This window comes from Trachurus japonicus, chromosome 21 (assembly GCF_045865225.1).
Source record: "Trachurus japonicus isolate A0001 chromosome 21, Traja_1.0".
NCBI classification, from domain to species: domain Eukaryota; kingdom Metazoa; phylum Chordata; class Actinopteri; order Carangiformes; family Carangidae; genus Trachurus; species Trachurus japonicus.
The window spans coordinates 9654720-9678737 of NC_140927.1; the positions used below are offsets into that span (position 1 = coordinate 9654720).

The window sequence follows — 24018 nt, forward strand, 5'->3', positions numbered from 1 at the left end:
CTGGCCAGTTGAGAATCCGGGGTTGAATGGTTTCCACTACTACTAATGAGTCTTCCTCTGACTAGGGTTCCTTCTGTTTCTTTCTGTGAGAATGAAATAAAAACAGAGGGATAGGAAGGAGATGAAAATCAATGGAGGTGAATTGAAAACAGAAGAATGCCCTCTGTTCTGTTAATAAATGAATGAACCAATTCTGGCAGAAGACTGCAAGTCAAGCATCATGCTCTGACACCCATTACATCTGTGACTGAAATGCCTTTCCATCACACATGTACTTTGTATCATTAAGTTTGTTGTGCTTTATGCTTTGCTTGCTGGACACTGCTGTCATTGGTTGTGCTCAGATGTTGTGATGTAAGCTAGAGGAAGACTGGAGGCTTGTTGTCCAGCATGCTGGATGAGAGCTCTACCAACAACCTAGAATAATTGTATTACCCCTGCATATTCCAATAACAACAATGGCAATGCCACAAAGCCATTAGCAACAGCATTCGCCCAGCCCTGCATTAGCTTTTGTATTATATGCTTTCGGGGACATTTTCAAAGTTGGTTTTCATCATACAGTGAATCTGCAACAGTATTATTTTTGATTGATTTAATGGATGCACAAAAATCAGAGGTAGAGATGCAGTGGAGCGAGACAGCAGGAGAGAGAGAATGCTGAGTGCGTCACAGTACTCCTAGCAGTCTAGGCCTAAAACAGCATAACAGAGTAAAGGTCCAGGATTTTCCTGAGCCAGCCCTGACTATAAGCCTTATCAAGGATGACAGATTTAAGCCTGATCTTTAATGAAGAGAGAAACTGGGAGCTGGTCACACTGGAGAGGAGCCTGATAGTTGAGGGCTTTGCTTCCCATTTTACCTTTGCATGTTGAGAGCAGGGGCTATACTTTTAGATACCGTGGAGCATGACCATTTAAGTCTTTGTAAGTAAAGAGAAAGATTTTGGATTCTACAGGTAGCCAGTGCAGAGAAGATGAACACAGGAGAGATGCTGTGTCTTTCCCCTGTTCCTGTCAGTACTTGTGCTGCAGTAATTTGAATCAGCCAGGGGCTTTTCGTGGAGTTATTGGGACATCCTGATAACAAAGAATTACAGTAGTCTTGTTTAGCAGAAAGAAATGCTTGGACTAGTATTTCATCATCCTTTGAAGACAGGATGTTTCCAGTTTTTTACAAAGAAGAAGGCTGTTGTAGATTTGTGTCTGATGTGTGAGGTAAAGGGCTGGGGCAAGGTTAAAAAGATTTTTTTACTGTAGCCCTGGATGCCAAGGTAAAGCCAAGTAACTACTGTGTATGATCAGACAATGTATTTTTGAATATGTACAATAACTGGTCATCCCAACATCCTTTATATCATCAAGACCTGACTCCCTACCTGATAAGTTTTGTTTACATACTGTAAATACTGTTGAGTGTCATCCGTGTAATGGTGAAAAGAGATATGTGGTGCCTCCTGATAACTTTGCCTTAAAATAAGCATGTATGGGGTGATAAAAAAAGCACTGGAAATATAAATCAGGCTACCGATCACACAATTGTTTAATAGCCTTCATCTAAAAATGTGATACACAATGTAAATGCTGGACTGGTCTGTGCTGGTCCTGTGCTTTGTGCATCCCCAGTCATCTTGTTCCCTTCTATATGACTTCCAGATTATGAAAAGCTTTTTTCAATTTCAATATATTTAAAAAATAGTTCTTAATAATGACAGATTTTTTTTTCACACTTACCCCCCATTTTATTGAGAAGTAAAGTAAAATATAAAAAGAAAACATTAAACATTCACAGTAAGTATTAAAGACTTGCATTTTATTTGATCCTCTAGCATGAGGGCTATAATCGAACCAGCTTTATTTCATTTCATGAAAGCTGGAACGGAAATAATTTATGCTATAGAAATCCTATTTCTTTTCTCTTTTTTTTCGAAAACTGCAGCATTTTTTTCTACATTATGTCTTTGAGGTAAAATCCAAGGTTCTTCAGCCTTCCAGCTAAGGGCTGCCGTCTTTATATCAAAGTAAAAATCATTTCATTATGTGAAGCAGGTGAAAAACACCTCTTTTATGCGCTAACTCTGATGATGGTTTTCTTCTTCTCTTCTCTATAAAGAAGAAACATCAAAAAGTGTAATGGGGATAGGAACAAAACGTTTTTTTCCCAAACAGAGTTGTAATGGTCAGTTTCATAATGAGATACAGTATACAGTATTAGTCTCTATTATTACTTTATGATTACAGCTGTGGAGGATAGGGTTGTGAGCCTGGAGTGGTGCATTAGTCCATTGAATAAAGAAGCTATGTAGTTATGTAAGCAGTAATGCAAAATATAATGAACAGCCTGAAATGGAGAGGAAAAAAAGATTAAGAGAACACACAATAACAGCTGTTGGATAATGCAAAGTTTCCAATTTTCTGCCTTAGCAGTCATCATTTAGTAAATTAAATTTAAACAGAAAAGAATTTGAATTGAGTCACATAATGCACAAAAAGTAAGCCAATAAAACTGCTGAAAGAGTGTGTTGTTTTTGCAGAGCTGAGAGGATGGAAAAGACCTCAGTATCTACACAGTTCCCTCCAATGTTGTCCATCTCTTGCTCTTTTCTCTAATTCAGGAAAGATACAGAAGGATGGAAGGAAGGAGTCATGTAAACCCATACTCAAAGTGGAGTACAAGACCTCAAGGAGCAGGTGTGTGTTTTTTTCATCCATTTTTTTTCTGGTTACAATTCTGTGTTTTCTCTGTAATGTAGTGAACTAACAAGAGTTGTTTGTGGTACCCCAAATTGGTGACAATTATAAGCCAACAACTGAGGCAAAAAGCAGCATTTTAAGATTGTAAGCGCTTAAAATGTTTTCATGAGTAGCGGTGAGTGAAATTATACCTCATACACTGTGCTTTTCAATTCTAAATGCAAATGAAACAGCACCGGTCTTCAGCTGGTAGATTTTTATTTTTATTTTTTTTTGCATCACTGCAATAACTCCTGGAGTACACATGCAAAGATCATAAACAACTAGAAAAAACATTTCCAAGAATGGAAATGGTGTGAATGCTGAAAGCAATGCTGAATGAGCTGAAGAAATTGTTGAAACAATGCTGAATGAGCTGAAGAAAGAAAGAAAGAAAGAAGTGAGAAAAAAGAAAAGGACAGAAGGAAAGAAAGAAAATCGGAAGGGTAGATGGAGAAAGAAAGAAAGAAAGAAAGAACCAAAGGACAGAAAGAAAGAAAAAGACACAGAGAGAAGGGTAGATAGAGAAAGAAAAAGGTAAGGAAAAAGAGAATAATAGAAGATAAAGAGAATAGAGAATGAATGAAAGAGACAGAGGGGTAGTAAGAAAGAAGGAAAGAAATTGGGGTGGATAAATGAAAGAGAGAGATATACAGAGAGCGGTAGAAAGAAAGAAATGGGGTTGAAACAAAGAAAGAGAAAAGGAGTAGAAATAAAGACAGAAAGAAAGAAAGATTGGAACAAGAGAGAAAAAAGAAAAGGACAGAAGGAAAGAAGAAAATGGGAAGGGTAGATGGAGAAAAAAAGAAAGAAAGAACAAAAGGACAGAAATAAAGAAAAAGACACAGAGAGAAGGGTAGATAGAGAAAGAAAAAGGTAAGAAAAACAGAAAGATAGAAGATAAAGAGAATAGAGAATGAATGAAAGAGACAGAGGGGTAGTAAGAAAGAAGGAAAGAAATTGGAGTGGATAAATGAAAGAGAGAGATATACAGAGAGCGGTAGAAAGAAAGAAATGGGGTTGAAACAAAGAAAGAGAAGAGTAGAAAGAAAGAGAAAATAACAAAGAAGTAAAAAGAAATGGGGTAGAAGAAAGAAAGAAAGAAAGAAAGTAGAAAAAGAGAGAGGGGGATGATAGATAGAAGTAGATGGATGGATGGATGGATAGAGAGGGAAAGATAGAAAGAAGTTATGTAAAATATAAATGAAGGAGTAAAAGAAAGAAAGAAAGAAAGCAAGAAAAAAAGAGGGTTTGACTTTTTTTGAAAAAAGAAATAGATAGATAGATAGATAGATAGATAGATAGTCTAGTACGAAGAGGGGGGTATCATGCACCCCCCGGAAATATACTTCTAACCAGTGTTTCTAGATTGGAAAAAATGTGTAGAAAATGATGAGCTATGTTAAAAAGTTGTCAGAATGTCCCATGTATCATTTTTATGCAAATTAGTGCCGCCATTGTCGAAAAAACCTAATTTCACTATATCTCAGCCAATATTGCAGATATCTGAACAAATAAGGTGTCTAGACCCATGTTTTGGGGGTCAGAGATCACAATAAAACTATTCATAAAGTGATCACATGTTGGTGGCATGCTTGTAAGCAAACCTAACCCTTTTACCAATTACAAGACGCCAATATTGGAGATACCAAATAAGGTGTCTAGACAGAGGTTGTTGTGAGTTTAACCAAGGTTTATTTGGATCAAACATCACAATAGAACTCTTGTTGATGTGACCACTCTTCTTTTTCCCATGCCAGATAAACAGTCAAGTAAATGGTTCTCCAATATGCATCACTCATCATCGTTTTCACTGAAATCTTCAAAGTTAAACTCATCCTCTCCTTCCTCTTTCTCCTCCTCTTCCTGTTCATGCTCTCCAGTGTCATGGGGATCAACCAGTGAAGTTGGTAGGATAGGACCACAGGACCACACTGGTTTCAACACTCCTTCATCAGTCTTCATCCATCCCTGCCCCTCATCATAGGGTTTTGGTTTTTCCAGAATAGGTTCATCAGCTCGCTAGTACAAGGCGACACGGTAGTTCACAAGTTGGGCATGTGGCTTCAGAGCAGAGTGGCATGGAGGAAGGCGAGCCAAGTCAACCTTAGACTTGCAAGTGAGTTTCTTGTCCTCCCCCACCATGTTGCGTAGCAACTTGGCACGGACAACATCCACTGAAGACTCACAACTCTGTCCAGACATCAGACTGGTGAATTGCTCCAACTGCCTCAGCATCTCAGGCTTGACACTCTAGCAGTCACTGAGTTGACTGAATACGTGAAATTGGGGATTCTTCTTCAAGGGCCCCACCTTCCGGGGCATCGAGTGGCGCAGTGGGTTAAGCAGGCGCCCCATATATTGAGGCTATAGTCCTTGTGCAGGCGGCCCTGGTTTGAATCCCACATCGGACGGCCCTTTCCTGCGTGTCATTCCCCCCCTCTCTGCCTCCCTATTTCCTGTCTCTCTCAACTGTACTGTCAAATAAAGGCATGAAAAAGCCAAAAAAATATATACATGGCACTGGTACAGTCTTCTCCACTGAACACATAGAACCCAAGAAGAGTGGTGTGGTAGTCTTCTCCCAGGGATTCTGCAAGCTCAGAGATGTTGAGAAGCTTCCTGGATCTTCACACTGTAGGGGTCTGATGAGTCAGCTTTAGCAGCCTTGCCCACAGCTTTTGCTCGTACTGTAACACATCCATCTCAACATCAGTGGGGACAGATGCACCAGAAGCCAGGCAGTAGTAGTATTGCAGAATCCCTGGGAGAAGACCACCGCACCACTCTTCTTGGGTTCTATGTGTTCAGTGGAGAAGACTGTACCAGTGCCATCAAAGGGAGAAGGAAGGTGGGGCCCTTGAAGAAGAATCCCAGGTTTCACGTATTCAGTCAACTCAGTGACTGCTAGAGTGTCAAGCCTGAGATGCTGAGGCAGTTGGAGCAATTCACCAGTCTGATGTCTGGACAGAGTTGTGAGTCTTCAGTGGATGTTGTCCGTGCCAAGTTGCTACGCAACATGGTGGGGGAGGACAAGAAACTCACTCGCAAGTCTAAGGTTGACCTGGTTCGCCTTCCTCTGAAGCCACATGCCTGACGTGTGAACTACCGTGTCGCCTTGTACTAGCGAGCTGATGAACCTATTCTGGAAAAACCAAAACCCTATGATGAGGGGAAGGGATGGATGAAGACTGATGAAGGAGTGTTGAAACCGGTGTGGTCCTGTGGTCCTATCCTACCAATTTCACTGGTTGATCCCCATGACACTGGAGAGCATGAACAGGAAGGAGAGGATGAGTTTAACTTTGAAGATTTCAGTGAAAACGATGATGAGTGATGCATATTGGAGAACCATTTACTTGACTGTTTATCTGGCATGGGAAAGAGAAGAGTGGTCACATCAACAAGAGTTCTATTATGATGTTTGATCCAAATAAACCTTGGTTAAACACACAACAACCTCTGTCTAGACACCTTATTTGGTATCTCCAATATTGGCGTCTTGTAATTGGTAAAAAGGTTAGGTTTGCTTACTAGCATGCCACCAACATGTGATCACTTTATGAATAGTTTTATTGTGATCTCTGACCCCCAAAACATGGGACTAGACACCTTATTTGTTCAGATATCTGCAGTATTGGCTGAGATATAGTGAAATTAGGTTTTTTCGATAATGGCGGCACTAATTTGCATAAAAATGATACATGGGACATTCTGACAACTTTTTAACATAGCTCATCATTTTCTACACATTTTTTCCAATCTAGAAACACTGGTTAGAAGTATATTTCCGGGGGGTGCATGATACCCCCCTCTTCGTACTAGACTAAGATAGATAGATAGATAGTAGGGATGCACATTTTGAATTTTTTTTCTGACCGATAACCGACGCTCGTTAACCAATTATTAACCGTTAACCGATAAGATTAAGAATCTTGCGGCGCACGGCCAAAAAAAAAAAAAATTTTGTTTCAAATTTTTTTTTTTTTTTTTTTTGCCGTTAAATACACACGTGCGCCGCGACAGCTGATCAGTGCGCTCTGTCTCAGCTGATCGCGCTCTGGAGGTTAGATCGTTTTTATACAAAGTGCAGCCAAACACCAGGCTGAAGGAGCAGCAGAGCTCCTCTGACAGCTCCTCTGTGGAGCTGCTGTGGAGCTGCAGGTAAACAGGCTGGAAAGCAGCGACGTCCTCTTTTTTTTTTTTTTTTTTTTTCCAGCGCCGTTGTTACAGGTGATGCACATCTATGTCCGTGTAGGTTACATTTATTGTCTGATCTTCCTTCATGGGGGCTGCTGCACATACTGTCAGTCCTCCTGTGTAACTTTTTGCTGCGAAATATGACTGAAGGCACGTGAACTCTGCACGTGTCGACACGCCCCCATGAGTTGACGACATAAGGAGCTAATAAAAGAAATAAAGAACCGATAGTAGTCAAAGTTCTTGTTATCGGTTAACGGTTAAACGGTTAATCATGTGCATCCCTAATAGATAGATAGATAGATAGATAGATAGATAGATAGATAGATAGATAGATAGATAGATAGATAGATTTGACAGTTAAAAGCTGCGTCCTATATCCCAGGCTCCACCTGTAATTGTACTACTATTAATAGAGTTGGAAAGACTAAACATCTGAACTGAAATTCATGAGAAAAAGATAAATTGTTGGAGATGTTTACATCAAAAGTATAAAATCATTGAGAGGCTGATGAATGTGAGCTGAAAACCTGTGTGTGTGTCTGGGTGTGTGAGTCTGACGGTCTCTCTGTCTGCGTGTACATGTGCAGAAAGTAAAACTGTTGATAAGCGCCACAGAACTCCTCTCTCCCTAATGATCTGATTGATTACACCTGCGTGGCAGCCTGCCCTCAGAAGTTACCATGGTGACTTTTAACTGCTTACATTTTACTGTGTGGAACAGTGTTGTGTTTGTGTGTTTGTCTGTTTGTGTATGTGTGCATGTGTGACTGTGTGTGAGTGTCTGTGTGTGTCTGTCTGTGTGAGTGTGATGCCTGTGTTTGTGCGTGGACATCCTCTGTCAGTCTGGTTTATCATGTGTCTGTGTGGGGCTGTGTTTAAAAACATCTTAACGAGCCGCCAGGCTGCACCTGCACTGTTCTATTTATAGACATGATAACGAGCTGGCCGCTACAGCTGGACCAACTGCACACAGAGCAGAGCAGAGCAGAGAGATTTGAGCTCGGAGCAGCTTCCGAAAACAGCCCATAAAAAGAGAACCGTACCTCTTATCAGAATGTGGTCCTGACCATCTGGGCAAGGAGACCTTCCTGAGCACATTGATGTGCATTAAATGTTTGTAGGGCAAAAACTTTTCTCAGAATCGCAGGGTAGAAAAGGGGGGCATTTCTGCTTTTCTAAAAAAATCAGCTCCTACTTTTATATTGAAGTCAATGAGCCACTGGAGCGGGTCTAGCTGCACAATTAGGCTCACAGAGACAATTCTGTAAGTCTGTCTGCTGTTTTGAGCACATCAGATGAGAGACGACAAGTGTGGCTACAAACCGGTGAGGAAATCATGTGTCTAGAGTTTAATTTGTGGCCGTGCTGGCAATTTATCCAGAAAAAATCCTGAATGTTTTTTCGATCCCTCTCACTCTAACGATGATGTCACTCACTCTAAGCCCTGCTCGTTAAAGGTGTACAGAAAAGAAAATTGAATTTGAGCCCACTCTGGGTCATAAAATTAGTGTAATAACTCATCTATCAGACGATGTAGGCCAAACTTTGTGCAAAATTCTATTTTTGAGTAAATCCGGGATGAAAGTGTGTATTTTAGTGTAGTTTTTTTTTTCGTATTGGATAATGCAGGCGCACGGATTATACGTCAGCCTGTACACGATTCACTAGCCACTGATATTGGATCCGTAATCCGTCATTCAAACGTCTGAGACACGCACACACACACGGAGCTCGGGCTCGCCCCAAACTTTGAATATCCCGCCCGCTCGATAACGACCAATCAAATTCATTTTCCTTACTCGGGTAAACTCGTGTTGCAGCTCGTGACAACTCGGCGCGACAAACGGGACAAACGGCCATTTCTGTACACCTTTAAACGCAACACACAACCATTATAAAGTTGGATTTTGTCGAAAATTTTAATGATTTTAAAACAGCCAAATACCTAAAAACTGTTGAAGATATCAATAAGATGAGTCATACGTGAATAGATTAAAAGTTTGTCTACAGTTTAAAAGTCAAATGGAGTCTGTGGGAGAAAGTATGCTGAAGTTTTAGAGGTTCAAAGTAGTAAGAAGATTTTAAAAGTTTGAAGATGTTTTCAATGCATTCCTATGGGAAAAAATTAGCAGAAAAAGTTAAATATTTTAAAAAGTATAAATAGTTAAAAAGAGAAAAGTCATTCCGATAAACTTCAAAAAAAGCTGCACGTTTTGATATATGAATTGTTGAAATCGCACAAAGTATGAAGGACTAGTTAAAGACCGTAAAAAGGAGGAAGAAGTAAGAATAAAAAAAGAGAATAAAAATTGAGTGAATAACAAATAACTAGAAAAAACATTTCCAAGAATGGAAATGGTGTGAATGCTGAAAGCAATGCTGAATGAGCTGAAGAAATTGTTGAAACAATGCTGAATGAGCTGAAGAAAGAAAGAAAGAAAGAAAGAAAGAAAGAAAGAAAGAAAGAAGAGAGAAAAAAGAAAAGGACAGAACGAAAGAAAGAAAATCGGAAGGGTAGATGGAGAAAGAAAGAAAGAAAGAAAGAACAAAAGGACAGAAAGAAAGAAAAAGACACAGAGAGAAGGGTAGATAGAGAAAGAAAAAGGTAAGAAAAACAGAATAATAGAAGAGAATAGAGAATGAATGAAAGAGACAGAGGGGTAGTAAGAAAGAAGGAAAGAAATTGGGGTGGATAAATGAAAGAGAGATATACAGAGAGCGGTAGAAAGAAAGAAATGGGGTTGAAACAAAGAAAGAGAAAAGGAGTTGAAAGAAACAAAGAAACAAAGAAGTAAAAAGAAATGGGGTAGAAGAAAGAAAGAAAGAAAGAAAGAAAGAAAGAAAGAGAAAGATTGGAACAAGAGAGAAAAAAGAAAAGGACAGAAGGAAAGAAAGAAAATGGGAAGGGTAGATGGAGAAAGAACAAAAGAAAGAAAGAAAGAAAGAAAGAAAAAGACACAGAGAGAAGGGTAGATAGAGAAAGAAAAAGGTAAGAAAAACAGAAAGATAGAAGATAAAGAGAATAGAGAATGAATTAAAGAGACAGAGGGGTAGTAAGAAAGAAGGAAAGAAATTGGGGTGGATAAATGAAAGAGAGAGATATACAGAGAGCGGTAGAAAGAAAGAAAGAAATGGGGTAGAAACAAAGAAAGAGAAAAGGAGTAGAAAGAAAGACAGAAAGAAACAAAGAAGTAAAAAGAAATGGGGTAGAAGAAAGAAAGAAAGAAGAAAAAGAGAGAGGGGGTGATAGATAGAACGAAGTAGATGGATGGATAGAGAGGGAAAGATAGAAAGAAGTTATGTAAAATACAAATGAAGGAGTAAAAGAAAGAAAGAAAGAAAGAATCAAACAAACAAAGAATTAAAAAGACAGAAATGGAGTGAAAGAAAGAAAGAAAGAAAGAAAGAAATGGAGTAAAAACAAAGGAAGAGAAAAGGAGTAGAAAGAAAGAAAGAAAGAAACAATCAAACAAACAAAGAAGGAAGAAGACAGAAATGGAGTGAGAGAAAGAAAGAAAGAAAGAGGAGACAGAGGGGTTAAAAAAATAGGGAGGGGTATAGATAGATAGATAGATAGATAGATAGATAGATAGATAGATAGATAGATAGATAGATAGATAGATAGATAGATAGATAGATAGATAGGACACATGTTAAAAGCTGCATCCTATGTCCTAGGCTCCACCTGTAATTGTACTACTATTAATAGAGTTGGAAAGACTAAAAGTCTGAACTGAAATTCATGAGAAAAATATAAATTGTTGGAGATGTTTACATCAAAAGTATAAAATCATTGAGAGGCTGATGAATTTGAGCTGAAAACCTGTGTGTGTGTCTGGGTGTGTGAGTCTGACAGTCTCTCTGTCTGCATGTATATGTGCAGAAAGTAAAACTGTTGATAAGCGCCACAAAACTCCTCCCTCCCTAATGATCTGATTGATTACACCTGTGTGGCAGCCTGCCCTCAGAAGTTACCATGGCGACTACCATGCTTACATTTTACTGTGTGGAACAGTGTTGTGTTGTGTCTGTTTGTGCATGCGTGCATGTGTGTCTGTGTGAGCGTCTGTGTGTGTCTGTCTGTGTGAGTGTGATGCCTGTGTTTGTGCGTGGACATCCTCTGTCAGTCTGGTTTATCATGTGTCTGTGTGGGGCTGTGTTTAAAAACATCTTAACGAGCGGCCAGGCTGCACCTGCACTGTTCTATTTATAGACGTTGATAACGAGCTGGCTGCTACAGCTGGACCAACTGCACGCAGAGCAGAGCAGAGCAGAGCAGAGAGATTTGAGCTCGGAGCAGCTTCCGAAAACAGCCCATAAAAAGAGTTCTAACCGTACCTCTTATCAGAATGTGGCCATGGTTTTCTGGGCAAGGAGACCTTCCTGAGCACATTGGTGTGCATTAAATGTTTGTAGGGTAAAAACTTTTCTTGCCGTCGCAAGGTAGAAAAGGGGGTCATTTCTGTTTTTCTAAAAAAATCAGCTCCTACTTTTATATTGAAGTCGATGAGCCACTGGAGCGGGTCTGGCTGCACAATTAGGCTCACTGAGACAATTCTGTAAGTCTGTCTGCTGTTTTGAACACATCATATGAGAGACGACAAGTGTGGCTACAAACAGTGAGGAAATCATGTGTCTAGAGTTTAATTTGTGGCCGTGCTGGCAATTTATCCAGAAAAAATCCTGAATGTTTTTCCGATCCCTCTCACTCTAACGATAATGTCACTCACTCTATGTTTTCAATGCATTCCTATGGGGGTAAAATTTGCAGAAAAAGTTAAATATTTTTAAAAGTATAAATAGTTTAAAAGAGAAAAGTCATTCCGATAAAGTCCAGAAAAAGCTGCACGTTTTGATATATGAATTGTTGAAATAGCACAAAGTATGAAGGACTAGTTTAAGTCCGTAGAAAGGCGGAAAGTAGTAAGAATAAAAAATATAAAGAAAATGGCCGAACAGAATAACAATAGTGTGAATGCCTTCAGCATTCACACTAATAACTAGAAAAAGCATTTCCAAGAATGGAAATGGTGTGAATGCTGAAAGCAGCTGAACGCTGTTGCAGAATTAGCAAACAGTGCAAACCATACAAATGTTTGACCGAGGTAGGAATTGAACCCACAACCTCATGGTCAGTAGACTTCCACTCTGCCTCAAAGCCACAGTATACACACAGTTACAGAGACTGTTGTCTGTTGATGAGCTGCACTCTGTCTCACTCTGAAGTTAACGAGCCCAAAGCTGCACCACGTTGGAAACACACTGTGTCAACACCAAGAAAGCTTGAGAGTCAAGCTTGAATGACTTACAAGTCATTCATGCCTTCAGCATTCACACTAAATATAAAGAAAATGGCCGAACAGAATAACAATAGTGTGAATGCCTTCAGCATTCACACTAATAAAAAAAGAGAATAAAAATTGAGTGAATAACAATAGTGTGAATGCCTTCTGCATTCACACTAATTAACATCTTTGTAAATGTTATTAATCAAGTTCTGTTTACTTCACAGTGGATATGCTTTATTTTAGCCTATAGATGTTATACTCAAGTACTATGTGCTCTGGACTGAAATGTAAATGTTGTATTATCAAAGTTATCAGGAAAGGACATTGACTTATCAGGCAGTAGGGGGATAGGACAGGTAGTGAAAAGGTGGAGCAGTCTGGGGTAGTGGAAAGCGCCAGGGCAGACAGTGCACACAGCAAAAAGAACCCACATTTGCAAACAGCTGAGTGCTGGGTGAGGCTGGAGGACATGGAGGCAGGTAGTGATGTAACCTGAGGCAAAAGTGGGACAGGAATTACGCAGGGTTCAGGACAACACATGCGAAGATACTGAGAATTTAGCCGAAGCTGCACTAGTCTGTTACCACAAAGGTGAACAGACAATCTGGCGAGAGCTGGAGTGAGGAGTCTGGGATATATACACTACACAGTACACACACTGGTGATGAGTTGGGTGCGTAGGAGAATTGGCAGCAGCAGTGATGGGGATGCTACACCCGGTGCATCCACACACACATACATACACACACACTACACAAGCCAAGGACACACAGGAAGCTAGAGTTGGGGGAACACAGTGGAAACAAAAGGGAGTGAGGGGAAGGCAGAGCAGAGCCCAAACAAAAGAGGCACTTATGAATGTTACATCCATTATTAAGATGTGATGATCTCATCTTGTCATGCATATTGCAGGAAAACTGTCTTGAATGACACGTACCTCCTAAGACGAGTCAAAAGTTGATTAATTTTCTGAGCTACCTATTCATAGCTTTGAGAACAAAAACACGATTCATTTAGCCTAACTTTTTACTAGTTCATTATATTTTGTCACTGCTTTATTATGAGTTGTTTAATAACCAGATATAATATATGCATATCTTATAGGGGTGTAACGGTATATGTATTCGTCCCGTGCCGTCACGGTACGGGGGTCACGGTTCGGTGCACACAGTCACACGACGAATACGTCTGAATGAATATTAAAAAAAAAAAAAAAAAGTCGAGTCCTCACTCGAATCCAGGTGGCGGTAATGAGCCTCGAAGCTGTCACAACCGCCATAACAGACGAAGAAGAGAAGTGATGAGAGAGTGAAGTTAGAGGAGGAGAGCTGTCTGCTTCATTCATGTCACTGTGGCTTCTCGATGAAACAAACGGCGGCGGCGGCTCACGACCACATCCATGCTCGCGACTGGTCCACCGGTCAAAGTCCGTCGGCGATGTTTCACGGATGCGCGGTGCGTCGCTAGAAACGCATCAAACACGTAGCGCATGTTCAACCCGATATGTCAATCACTGGTGCAAGGAAAAAGACAAGTTGTGTGCAACAACTTATCCCACAGCTTTTAAGCCTCTTGACATGAACACAGACAGGTGAGGAGAAAAGGAGACCGCACACTATATATAATCAGACACATTTTGTCTGATGAAGGGCTGACGCCCGAAACGTGTGAGTGACATTAAACTGTCACGGGAGCTTTTAACTAGTGTGCGGTCTCCTTTTTTCCTTACCTGTGTCTTTCTTGGTGGTCCAGCACCTAGTCTTCAGTTTTTGGGGGGATGTGCGTGTAGCTGCCTAATATGTTTTATGAACACAGGCAGGACCAGAAACATCACCAAGTAACTGCTAGTCTAATTTAACTGTGTAAACCAACATTGATGTCAGTTTATTGTTTTGTTTTTTTAATAATATTTTTTTTAATAATAATAATTTAATAATTCGAATAATAGTTGCCAGTTGTCAAGTGCACGTTTTTTTTCCTCTAGAATTAATGAATGGCATTATAACACTCCTAATGCACTTGTTTTATTTTGTGTTCTTTTTTCTTTTAACTTTTATAACACAAGACAGATTTTAGTTTTACATTCAATTAGTGTCTGTTGTACCGAAACCGTACCGAACCGTGACCCCTGAACCGAGGTACGTACCGAACCGTGACTTTTGTGTACCGTTACACCCCTAATATCTTAGAATTAGTTAAACTAACTGATTAATGTATTGATTTATTCATACATTATTTTATTAATCTAATCATTATATAGTCATTGCAGGAACGAGCTTTGACAAAAATTCAGAGAAACTCTTCCTAAACTCTTGTTCTCCCTCCACAACAGCGAGCCTTTTGTTGTTTTCTCTGGAGGTCTTTCGTACGACAAGGCAGGACGACGACCAACATTAACCATCATGCACGGCAAAGCCATCACTGTGCTCGAGATGGACTATCCTATTGTGGAGTTCATGGTGCTCTGTGAGACTCCTTACAATAACGGTGAGTGTTTGGACACAACAATGGTACCACACATTTTCTGGCTTCAGCTCAGTGGTTTCAGCAGGAGCATTTAGTGTTGATATATCTGCTTCTGACTTTTTTTGCTGCTATACCAATAAAATAGAGGGGGATGTAATTTGAAATGTGCATGTGCGTGTAGCAGGTTGAATATTTACTACTGTACTGTAGGACTGATGATTTTTATAACAAAGCAACTGGGGCTTTTCAAATACGGTTTTGCTTATCTCTTCTTGTATCTGTGACTTGATCGCCAGTGCATTCAGCAGTCTGCAAACAGTCAGATGTGACATGTGAAAGATTCAAAGCACAAATTCAGTTTTGGGTAGAAATTTGTCCCTCAAAATGGGGAAATAATGATGAAGAATTGTCCCTTTCTGTTTGTGTTTCTTACAGAGGTCCAGGAACCTTATGCAGTGGTGGTGCTTCTGGAGAAGGACTTGATTGTGGTGGACCTGACACAGAGCAAGTATGTGTTTAACATACACTGTAAAAAAACACTTTTCAGCAGCTTGCATGTGGCTGATAGTGAAATGATAGATTGATATTGTCTCATGAAATGATATAATTTAAAGGTAAAAACACAATATACATCTTTTATCCATAAGCCAAAACCTGTCATAGTCAGCAACAAACTGAGAGTGTGAACTGAGTAATCATAACGTGAAGTGACATTCATATCTGTACTTTAGGGAGAAACAGAGGTTTGATGTTGTCATGTCACTTAGTTATCATGGTGCTAAGGCTACCACTTCAGTTAAATCAAATTATTATCACCATTGACAGAAGGAAGATGAAGGTGAAAGGTGCTGACGTGGTGCAGGTTTCACAGATGGACACCTGAGGCTAGGGAATATATTTGAATAGCAGCAAAACACCTATGTTTAAATTATGTCACCTAGCTAATTAGGTTATCCAATTACAGGAAAGCTGTTAAATATAAATATCCTCTAATAACATTTCTACATGTCAGCCCATTGATTAGCTGGTAATTGTATCTAAATTGTTCATTATACATTAGTCAGGGGACCGAGTTTGTGGGGACTGAGTTTGTAGATTTGACACTTATATTATTACAAATTTATCGTGCATTTCCTCACAATATCATATTGATTTTGCTCATCACAATTTGGTATTTGTGATGTAATTTAGGTGATTCAAGTGTTTTTACATTAGCACATTCATATTATCATGTAGTTGTCCAATTTTTACTTCACCTCTCTCCTGATGAAACTGATAAAAAAGAATATGTAAAGAAGTGTCATATGTTTAAGTGATGTGGAACCTGTAATTTGGATTTTGAAGTTTGGTGAATTTTAAACCAAGATATTCTAAAAAAGTATGTCACCCAATGGATTCATATTATTTCAGATGTGTATCATATTAGAAGTCAGTATATTCAGTATGCATGTAATCAAATCTCATGTTATATCTTTGTTATTTCATGGTGGCTTTCTTTTCTACCTCTTTTGTCACGTATCTTGCAGCTTCCCTGTTTTTGAGAACCCTTACCCCATGGACATCCATGAGTCTCCAGTTACCTGCACAGCCTACTTTGCAGAATGTCCACCTGACATTATCCCCATCCTCTATTCTATAGGAGCTAAACACAAGAAGACCGGCTACAGTCAAAAGGTAGGGAGGGGAATTATAAAAGGGAGGGAGGGAGGGGGGGGGGGGCAGTTTTGTCAAATGAAAAATTATTTAAAAAAATACATAGGTTTGAATCAAAAAATGAAATTAAATAAGCCATTTCGGTAACGCTTCCTTTTACAGTACGGTAATTTCCAGGTAATAAGATGTATTTACGCTGTAATAACAAGGTAATTAAATGCAATTACATTGTAATTACCATTACTAGGTAATTACCCAGTATTTACAGATATTTTTCCTGACTACTACCAGGAATTTACCCAATAATTTCCTGGTAGATACGCAGTAATTGTATATTGTAGATTTTAAACCCGGTAGTTGAAAATATTTACCTGATATTTATCTGGTAAATACCAACAAGTTACCTGGTATTTACCCAATAATTACCAGGTAGATATCCTGCAATTGCATATTGTAGACTATAAACCCACTGAATGTGTCTATATGTGACTTTGTTAGGGTGATAATAACTTAGATATTTACCTGGTAATTACCAGGTATTTACTCAAAATTATCACATGTTTACCTGGTAACTACCACTTATTTACGTGGTAGTTACCTGATATTTACCTGGTAAATATCAACTAGTTACCTAGTATTTACTAGAAATATACTGGAAAACTACCAGGTATTTATCCAGGAATTATAGATTATGTATTACCAGTCAACCTGTGTGGTGACAGTGAGGGTATAACTTGCAACTATTTACCAAGTAATTACTTTCTAATTACCCAGTAGTTACAATTTACATTATCAGGTAAAACCTTGTGAATTACCCTGTAAGGAAGGTGGAACTGTACTGTAAAAGGAAGCGTGGTTTGTTTCAATGATATTACCATGTACTTTCCTGGTAACTGTAGGTTATAATCCTCTGCCCCCCATCAGGCTGTGTAGTTTTGAACATGGTACCTGGCAAAAACTCCCATATCTACCTGATAATTAACAGGTAAATATCAGGGTGATATCAGAGTTTTACAGAGTAGTTACTCTGTAAGAAAGGTGGAATTGTACTGTAAAAGGAAGCGTGGTTTGTTTCAATGATATTACCATGTACTTTCCTGGTAACTGTAGATTATAATCCTGTGTAGTTTTGAACATAGTCTGGCAAAAACTCCCATATCTCCCTGATAATTATCAGGTAAATACCGGGGTGATATCAGAGTTTTACAGAGAAGTTACCATGTAAGAAAGGTGGAATTGTACTGTAAAAGGAAGCGTGGTTTGTTTCAATGATATTACCATGTACTTTCCTGGTAACTGTAGATTATAATCCTGTGTAGTTTTGAACATGGTACCTGGCAAAAACTCCCATATCTCCCTGATAATTATCAGGTAAATATCAGGGTGATATCAGAGTTTTACAGAGTAGTTACCATGTAAGAAAGGTGGAACTGTACTGTAAAAGGAAGCTTGGTTTGTTTCAATGATATTACCATGTACTTTCCTTTACGTGACAGAAATAGGTGAACTGTCAAAGAGACTAACTTTAATCCTCTTAATCTGCAAAACAGTGAATTTGAAGAGAGTAACTTCAATACTCCTAAAGGTATACGCAAACATTTTTTTTGTGTGTCTTGTCTCACTCCCGAGTCCATGACAGGCAGATAGACACCATCCTTTCAACTGTGCGTGCAGTAACAAGGGAGATACGGGCAGAGCTGGCGCACCGCTAATTAGCTTAGCTCAAACGCTGGAAGTGCATAGGTAGTGTTAGCCTGCCTCCACCTAAAGTCATCAGAGAAACTCTTCAGCAACTCTAAACGAGCTGACAAAACTCTCCAGTAAGGCATCTTGAGCGGTCAAATGCCGTTAACAAGACGAGATCGGTCAAAACTGAGGGTTCAAGCAGAGACGGTTATTTTGGTTCAAGCTAGCTACATCGAGGGTAGGTTAGCTTCCTATTTCAAAGTAAAAGCACAAATTATATCGTCATGGTTTTCTGTATGTAAAGAGCAACCGGTGTTTGGTTGGTCACACTGCAGCTTGAGTAGCGCCGAATTTGTCCTAACAAAATTGTAAATCACAGCTGGTATTTAGACAAATTAACGACACACTGCTGATCTAAACGTCTACTTTTTCGCCTAAAAATGTTTGAAATGTGTGTGATACAGAGTTTAGAGCTAAAATTAAATCAGCTTCTGATTGCTGATTTCGGCTCAGGTAGGAGGCAGGCTAACACTACCTATGCAGGGAGCGTGCCTATGTTCCCTCAGCCCTATGTTCCCTCTGGACTCTCTCTACCTATCTGGACTCTGTCTATCTGGCCTGTCTAGCCTCTACCTGGTCTTTTTACTAAACTTAACCAACTCCTTTCTTCATTGCCTAAACCCAACCAATGGTGGGACCAAAGGGCTGTGGGAATAGGGCCTAATTTTCAGTGACAACAAAAGTTAGAAATGAGGGAACATAGGGCTGAGGGAACATAGGGCCTAATTTTCAGTGACGACAAAAGTTAGAAATGAGGGAACATAGGGCTGAGGGAACATAGGGCTGTGGGAACATAGGGATGACTAGCCTGGCTCTCGCCAGACCCTTGTAGTTCCGCAAAGCTACGCCAGAGGCGCTACGCTCAGCTTCGCACAAGGGTCTGGACTCGAGGCCAATGCAAACTTCTTCCCCGGAGCAAAAAATAATGAACCAATCAGGATCGCCGGGCGGGACTTTCTGAGGTGTGACGTAGCACTGAAGCGACTGTTTGAGTCAAACAACAATGGCGGCTCGCAGTGAGTGGCTGAAGTAGCACGTCATTCAAGATAATGGACAAGTGGTTTATCCAATCACATACAAGATTTTTTTACAAGGCCCCGCCTTCTGAAATGAATCGCCTATGGAGCAGTCCCAGACCCTTGTGTGGAGCTCAGCGTAGCTTTGCGGAACTACAAGGGTCTGGCGAGAGTCAGGCTAAGGGATGACCCCCCTATGCACTTCCAGCGTTTGAGCAAAGCTAATTACGGACGATAGGGGCTCTGCCTTGTTACTGCACGCAAAGTCAAAAGGATGGTGTCTATCTGCTGGTCATGGACTCGGGAGTGAGGCAAGACACGGAAAAAAAAATGCTGGCCTATCCCTTTAAGTGCTAAACATACAATAACTTGCATATTAAAAAAGAAAAGGAAAAGAAAAAAACAAAGTGCACAGCTTTTTGCCCCCTTCACATGTCCAGTCTACACATTTTGGCAAATTACATCAGTAAAAACTATAACCTATCCACACCCCACCCCACCCAACAGAGATGGGTGCTCCAAGGCTATCCCAGTGATGCTTCTCCCTAGCATGAGGACATACAGGTATTCTGTGCTACTGCTTGCGGTCGCCAGGTACTGCACCATGTTTGTTCCAGGCTGAAGAATAAAGAAAAAAAAAAAACAAGATTCAAAAATTAGTTTGTACAACAGGTTAGGTTAATCTCTACAGGTAATGCTGTACCAGACACTGTATCTGGAGTCTTAGTCCATAGCACATTTCTTTAGGCACATGTAACAGCCATCTCAGGTAGATATAAAATCTGTACACTGGGTAGGCACCTGAGTACGTTATAATGAAGCATTAATATGAACCTGTTTTTAACTACTGCCTTTTAACTGAAGTTATGAACTTGAACTGATTTTAACTATGAACTAAGAATACCATTAACTATTAAATGATTTTATCTTTTACCACTTGCCTGAACTTGTTTTAATCAAATTAGCTGAATATGAATTACCTTTTTGTACTGAAACATTATGTATGAGTTACACACTGATGCAAGAACTGAGCTGGATTGGGCTACTGTATGTGCACAGCTAACAAACTATGCATCTCTGCATTTAACCCTTCAAATACCCATCCTGCTGATGCTCATGTGGTAGTAACAAATCATGAACTCTATTTTTACAATAATGTTTTCGAAAATATATATTTATTCCATTAATTTTTAATCAGGGCCCTATATGAATTTTGGGATGAGGGATTCCTTGATTTTTAGCCAGAAGTTGAAATCAAAATATGAATTTTAGACAGGGCAACACACAAACATATACTCACCATGCCTGGAGTGTCCATGAGAGGAGGCCACAATGTCATTTGCCAGCAGTTCTCACCAGTTATACTGGGTTCTGTAATGGGCAGAGAAAAGAAAGACCACAATAATCTCAAAATAGCAAACCCAAATACTTAAACCTAGCACCAACAAGCACTAAATAAGGCGCTCACCCCGTCCTGACTCACTGCTGCTAGTCACTATGGCGACGTGCGTTACGTACCCCCCCCCCCCCTCCACTAACGACAAAGCAAAGATATTCAGTCTTTGGACAAAGCAAAACAGTTCGAGCGCACATATACACACACACAGCTAACAGAAAAATATCCCTACACTCATAGACTTTGATAGACAGGAGGGCTACTAGCACCACCAGATGTCCTGGATGTTAGCCAGTGCTGGTAGCACGTCTCTTCCTCTTAGCAGCAGCAGCATCGCAAAGGAAAGGTGAGCTAGCTCGATGCTAACTTCGACTAGCGCTAGCAGTTAGCATCCGCTGCTAACACCCACTTCCCAACTCACCACAACGGTCCTCCTGTCAATTAAAACACAAGACTGGAGGCTACCGTCATTTCCTTTCCTTCACGGCCCTGACAATTGCTGCTGCTGCTGCTGCTGCTGTGATGGAAACTATCTTATCAGGTGAAAATAACTAGCTAGCTAGCAAGTTAGCAAGCAGGGAAAAAATGCCTGGTCGCAGAGTGAGGTGAAGTTTTTAAGTAACACTTTTAAGACACATTCAGTGGCTACCACATTAAACTACCAAACCTTTAGGCTAATCATTTAAGTTTTACTTACCATTTACATTGTTTTCTGAAGCTGGAGAGTGATTAAGGTGTCGTCCAAATCTCAGCCCAATCTGTTGGGTCGAAATATTTAACCCAACCTTGGAGTTTTTACCAGGTACCATGTTCAAAACACCCTGATGGGTGGTGGAGGATCATAATCTACAGTTACCAGGAAAGTACATGGTAATATCATTGAAACAAACCACGCTTCCTTTTACAGTACAGTTCCACCTTTCTTACATGGTAACTACTCTGTAAAACTCCGATATCACCCTGATATTTACCTGATAATTATCAGGGAGATATGGGAGTTTTTGCCAGGTACCATGTTCAAAACTACACAGGATTATAATCTACAGTTACCAGGAAAGTACATGGTAATATCATTGAAACAAACCACGCTTCCTTTTACAGTACAATTCCACCTTTCTTACATGGTAACTTCTCTGTAAAACTCTGATATCACCCCGGTATTTACCTGATAATTATCAGGGAGATATGGGAGTTTTTGCCAGACTATGTTCAAAACTACACAGGATTATAATCTACAGTTACCAGGAAAGTACATGGTAATATCATTGAAACAAACCACGCTTCCTTTTACAGTACAGTTCCACCTTCCTTACAGGGTAATTCACAAGGTTTTACCTGATAATGTAAATTGTACAACTGGGTAATTAGAAAGTAATTACTTGGTAAATAGTTGCAAGTTATACCCTCACTGTCACCACACAGGTTGACTGGTAATACATAATCTATAATTCCTGGATAAATACCTGGTAGTTTTCAGTATATTTCTAGTAAATACTAGGTAACTAGTTGATATTTACCAGGTAAATATCAGGTAACTACCACGTAAATAAGTGGTAGTTACCAGGTAAACATGTGATCATTTTTGAGTAAATACCTGGTAATTACCAGGTAAATATCTAAGTTATTATCACCCTAACAAAGTCACATATAGACACATTCAGTGGGTTTATAGTCTACAATATGCAATTGCAGGATATCTACCTGGTAATTATTGGGTAAATACAAGGTAACTTGTTGGTATTTACCAGATAAATATCAGGTAAATATTTTTAACTGCCGGGTTTAAAATCTACAATATACAATTACTGCGTATCTACCAGGAAATTATTGGGTAAATTCCTGGTAGTAGTCAGGAAAAATATCTGTAAATACTGGGTAATTACCTTGTAATTACCTAGTAAGTACTTGGTAATTACAATGTAATTGTATTTAATTACCTTGTTATTACCGCGTAAATACATCTAATTACCTGGTAATTACCGTACTGTAAAAGGAAGCGTTACCGCAATTTCAATGCACAATGTTGAACGCCTCTGCGTTAGTACTCAAATAAAAAAAATTACTTAATCTTCTGGCTTCTCAAGGTTATGGAAATATAGACATAAACCTTTAGGAGAATGCTATTTAACATGCATGAAAATCTTATTCTCTAAAATTAATTGTTGTGACTTAAAGCTTTTAATTGTTTATCATGAACATATAAATCAACTCAATTCTGTACTGTAGGGAACATGGACTTTTCAAATCGATGATACAACTGGGCTTTCAAAATAATTACCATCTCTGTCTGTAACCGTGTTAGGAGTGGCCAATCGGTGGAGGAACGTGGACGTTAGGCTCTCACACCTACCCAGAGATCATCATCACAGGGTAAGCCAGAAATACTAACATTACGGAAATACATTTGAAGGCACAGGTAGACCCAGGTAGACATGGGAAACCATGAACCATGAAAGTTGTTGGTATCCGTCACAATTCTGATGTGATAATAATCATACAGGAGCATGGCTGTGATTCATATTTTGTGTTTATAATGCTCTATAAATGTGATTTGGGTGTATGTCAACCTCGGCACAGTGCAGCCTGGAGCTGTTATAGATGAGGTTGGTGGAGATATTAACCTGTTCTGAGGAATGAACACTGGACAGCTTCTGCCTCTGGGTAATACAGTATATATTAGCAGCAATCCAGCTACATGAGGCAGACGTGACATGAAGATGTTATCTCTGTAAAGTGTATGAAAAAGTCTTGGCTCATAGTGTTTCTATTGTTTAGAGGAAACTAAGGATTCAGCTTCACCATAAGGAGGAGAGGAGATTTTTGCATGGTGCAACATTTTCTTGCCAGACATTTAAAACTTTGAAGATACTTGAAATGTATGCTAACATTTTCCTTTAATTTCCTGATCCACTTTGAGGCCCCAGACCTGCTTTTAACATCCGGCTTGGATGACTGGATCTCTCCTTTCTGGTGACTGGATCACAAGTAGATGGATATAAATAAAGATATACGTTCCAAGCGGTAAATGATCTGAAATGATGGGATTGGCTCAAAACAACTATACGTTTTTATTAACAATATTAGTTTTTATACAAAGGGAAGAAATAAGATGCATGTGGAGACACATTTTAATGGCATGTGTGAACTAACATACTTACAACTGGCCACTTTTGATTATTTCACCAAAGATGGATGTTAATGCCAGGTCTGAATGTGGCCTTAAGCTTATTAATAGGACTAACTCTACCCAGAAGACTAAAGAACACTATGCTTTGTGTTTCCTCAGACATGCTGATGGATCTATTAAATTTTGGGACGCGTCTGCAAGTAAGTCTGCTCTTTAAATCTTTAATTTTTCCTTTCTAATTGTCTAAGCGCCATGATAACTGATACATTTTGTTCAACTCTGAGTGTTATTACACAGCATGCTTGAATAAACAATATTTCCAGAAATTCCTTGATGAGTCATTTCAGATATGCTCAGGGCTCCGAACTTGAAGCAAATTAATTGTGCCATG

General features: G+C 39.4%; 1 protein-coding gene across 16 annotated transcripts in view; it reads left to right on the forward strand.

Annotated features, from left to right (window-relative positions):
* The window catches only part of stxbp5l (syntaxin binding protein 5L), a 202777-nt gene that overhangs the window by 135615 nt on the left and 43144 nt on the right, over positions 1-24018 (forward strand). For all 16 annotated transcript variants that reach the window (XM_085765857.1, XM_085765841.1, XM_085765854.1 and 13 more), the window contains exons 9-14: positions 2615-2690; positions 14556-14710; positions 15125-15197; positions 16216-16363; positions 22803-22870; positions 23787-23827. In XM_085765857.1, the coding sequence (XP_085621983.1) occupies positions 2615-2690; positions 14556-14710; positions 15125-15197; positions 16216-16363; positions 22803-22870; positions 23787-23827 (561 nt within the window). The remainder of the gene's footprint in view (positions 1-2614; positions 2691-14555; positions 14711-15124; positions 15198-16215; positions 16364-22802; positions 22871-23786; positions 23828-24018) is intronic.